This window comes from Nicotiana tomentosiformis, chromosome 12 (assembly GCF_000390325.3).
Source record: "Nicotiana tomentosiformis chromosome 12, ASM39032v3, whole genome shotgun sequence".
In the NCBI taxonomy this organism is placed as follows: Eukaryota; Viridiplantae; Streptophyta; class Magnoliopsida; order Solanales; family Solanaceae; genus Nicotiana; species Nicotiana tomentosiformis.
Genome location: NC_090823.1, coordinates 19,369,422 through 19,372,616, shown reverse-complemented (window position 1 = coordinate 19,372,616; position 3,195 = coordinate 19,369,422). Strand labels below are relative to the sequence as shown.

Sequence of the window (3,195 nt, the reverse complement as noted above, 5' to 3'; positions counted from 1 at the left end):
TAATTTAATATTGTCAAAATCTCTTAAATTAGAAAAATAAGAAATAAAAAAAAATTAAAAAAAAGAAGAGAAAAGGAGTATTCTGTACTACACTAATAAGTGTCCAATATTTGCCTTTTACTTCAATCTATGTCACAACATCACTTTTCAACCATTAATGAAGTGACCTAAAACCTACTCCATCACAAAAATATAGTAACAATAATAATAATAATAAATTAAAAAACCTACTATCACACAAAAATAAATATATCTAGGGTTCCCCTATCCCACTCCTTTCTCCTCCTTTTCCTCCACAAATGATCAACTCCACCACCATCACCACCGTTGGCGCCGCCGTCAAACGCCACAAAACTCACCACCACTGCCACGACTACGACGACGATCAGTCCTTGATCCCTGGACTTCCCGATCATATAGCTCAAATTTGTTTAAATCTTGTACACCCTTTTACACTTTTTTCCGTTTGCCATTCTTGGCGTAAGCTTATTTATTCTCCTTCTTTTCCACCATATTTATCTATATATGCTTTATTATTACCTTTACAAACTATAACTGAAACATCAAACTCAGCAAATTTTGCAAACTCTATAGAATTTGCTTCTTTTGATCCAATCTCATCAAAATGGCATCTTCTTCCATCACCACCACCGGACCCACCACTTAGACTCCTCGTTAAGCATCCTTCGTTTATTTCGAGAAATCTACCGGTTCAATCGGTAAGTGTTTCGAGAAATTTAATTCTCCTCGCTGCCACAGCGGATCATTTCTTGCCGGCGATTTCTCGCCCGCTCATTTTCAATCCGCTGAAGAAACAATGGAGCTACGGTCCTCCACTCGCCAAGCCACGTCGTTGGTGCGCTACAGGCGCATTAAATGATGCGGTGTATGTGGCGAGTGGAGTTGGGTCCCACTACAACCCCGAGATAGCTCGCTCAGTTGTAAAGTGGAACCTTAATGAAAGTAACAGAAGTGAACCCCATTACTGTACATGTAAAAGTGACATTTACTGTAACAGAAAGGAGGAAAAAAATGGGTGGAAATGGAAGGAAATGAGTAGGTTAAAAGATGGGAAGTTCAGTAGGGAAGCAATTGATGCTATTGGATGGAAAGGAAAGTTATGTATGGTAAATGTGAAAGGTGATGCTGCTAAAGAAGGAATAATTTATAATGGGGGAAGTGACACGTGGCAAGAGATGCCGGAGGGTATGCTTATGGGGTGGAGGGGTCCGGCAGCTGCGGTGGCGGAGGAGACAATATATATGGTGGATGAATCTAAGGGTGCATTGAGGAAATATGATGAAGAGAGGGATATTTGGGTGGAGATAGTTGAAAATGAGAGGCTGAAGGGTGCGGAATATGTAGCGGCGGGCGGTGGTAGAGTGTGCGTGGTTGGCGGCGGAGGGAATGGAATAACGGTGGTGGATGTGGTGGAGGAGCCGCCGAGGGTGGTAGTGGTGGAAAGTCCGGTAGGGTTTCAGGTTTTGAATATACATGTTTTACCTAGGATGAGTCAAATGGTTGAATATTCTGAGTCAATAGAACAAGGTGAATATTGAGTATAATCTTTTGCTTTTATTATTTTTTTCGAATTTGTATATTTCTTCTCCAATATATGGAACGGTATACGTATTAAAGTATGTGCAATGTTATAAAGTTATATAGTATTTAATTTGCGTAATATATACAACAACAACAACTCAGTATAATCTCACTAGTGGGGTCTGGGGAGGGTAGTGTGTACGCAGACCTTACCCCTACCCTGGAATAGAGAGGTTGTTTTCGATAGACCCTCGACTCCCTCCCTCCAAGAACTCCCCACCTTACACTTGGGGTGACTTGAACTCACAACCTCTTACTGTAGTATATACACATACAACGGATTCTCATCATGTGCATCGTGAGGCTTAACAAGATTTTATATATGTATACGAGATGAATCTCAATGCTTTTCTTCTTTTTTTTGAAATTCTTGTCGGTCTTGTATTGTACCAGAATCCTGATTAATTTAAATTCATGTCACGTAAGGTTTAAAAAATACTCCGTACAAAATTTTTTCCATTCTCAAGTAGTGAACTTGAGCCTTCGATTGATCTTATCCATCCCGTCATGACCGTGTCAATGTTGTTTGGTCTTCAAATACATCAATAATAGTGATCCAAGTCGGATTGCTGTCATAGTATTTAGCCATTGTGGAACAGAACTAATGCCGGTCCCAAGTGTTAGGACGTTTTAGTCACAAACGTTTTAAACCATTTCTAATAGGAAAAGGGCCAAATATACCCCCTCTGCTTTCATATATTGTCTATATTTAACATTTGTTATATTATCAGGTCAAATTTACCTCTACAATCAGCAAATTTTTAAAAATACCCCTTGATCTGTTAAGTAATCTAAAATCTCTCAAATTTCTTTTATTTAAAATATTTGTTGTTGTTCTTGGTCCATTATTTTGAAATAATTGGCATTTTATCTGCTTTCTGAATTAGAGAAAAAAAATAAGAGAAAAAAATATTAAATAATACAACTAAATAAACAAAGTATAATAAATTGAAAAATCTAAATTAGGTAGCTTTTCTAAATTTTAAAAGTATTTACAACATCCCAATTTTAATGAATTTGTTGCACCAAATGTATGGAGACTTTGTAAGTATTAGTGATTGAAGTTGAAGTTCATCGGAGACTTTACATTGTCTAATTCAACTTTGCTTTAATTAAATGCTTACACATTGTGCACTTTTAAGTTAGTCGATCAAACTTTATACTAACCAGACAATGACAAAATATATTTGAATATACATGTATATACATGATGATCAGCTGCATATAAATCACAATAAGTAGACCCACTAAATTCTACGGTGCGTAAATGATTGAAAAATAAATAATATTCTAAACCAATTTTATTTAGTACAAGAAGAGAAATGGGTGCATTGGTAACATAAAAAATTATGAATAATTTGTATAGTCTAGTAACTTTATCATTCACATCAATAGTAATTATTAAAAATAATAAAGCAAGAAGAACAACAAGCGATTTAAATAAAAAGAATTTGGGAAATTTTGGATTACTTAACAAATCAAGGTGTATTTTTAAAAATACTGATTGTAGGGGTAGATTTGGCCCCGTAGTATAACGATAGGGGTAAATTTGGTCTGATAGTATAACGGAGGTTAAATGTAAATAATATATGA

At 36.0% G+C, this 3,195-nt stretch overlaps 1 protein-coding gene across 1 annotated transcript; it reads left to right on the top strand.

Moving 5' to 3' along the window:
- Positions 1 to 208: 208 nt before the first annotated feature.
- On the top strand, positions 209 to 1,640 carry LOC104103881 (F-box/kelch-repeat protein SKIP25-like). The gene has a single exon (XM_009611823.4). The coding sequence runs from the start codon at positions 300 to 302 to the stop codon at positions 1,557 to 1,559; it is 1,260 nt and encodes a 419-aa protein (XP_009610118.1). The 5' UTR covers positions 209 to 299; the 3' UTR covers positions 1,560 to 1,640.
- The last annotated feature ends 1,555 nt before the right edge of the window (positions 1,641 to 3,195 follow it).

Excerpts from the sequence above, each read along its gene's own strand:
- LOC104103881 (XM_009611823.4), top strand. The coding sequence starts at position 300 with ATGATCAACTCCACCACCATCACCACCGTTGGCGCCGCCGTCAAACGC.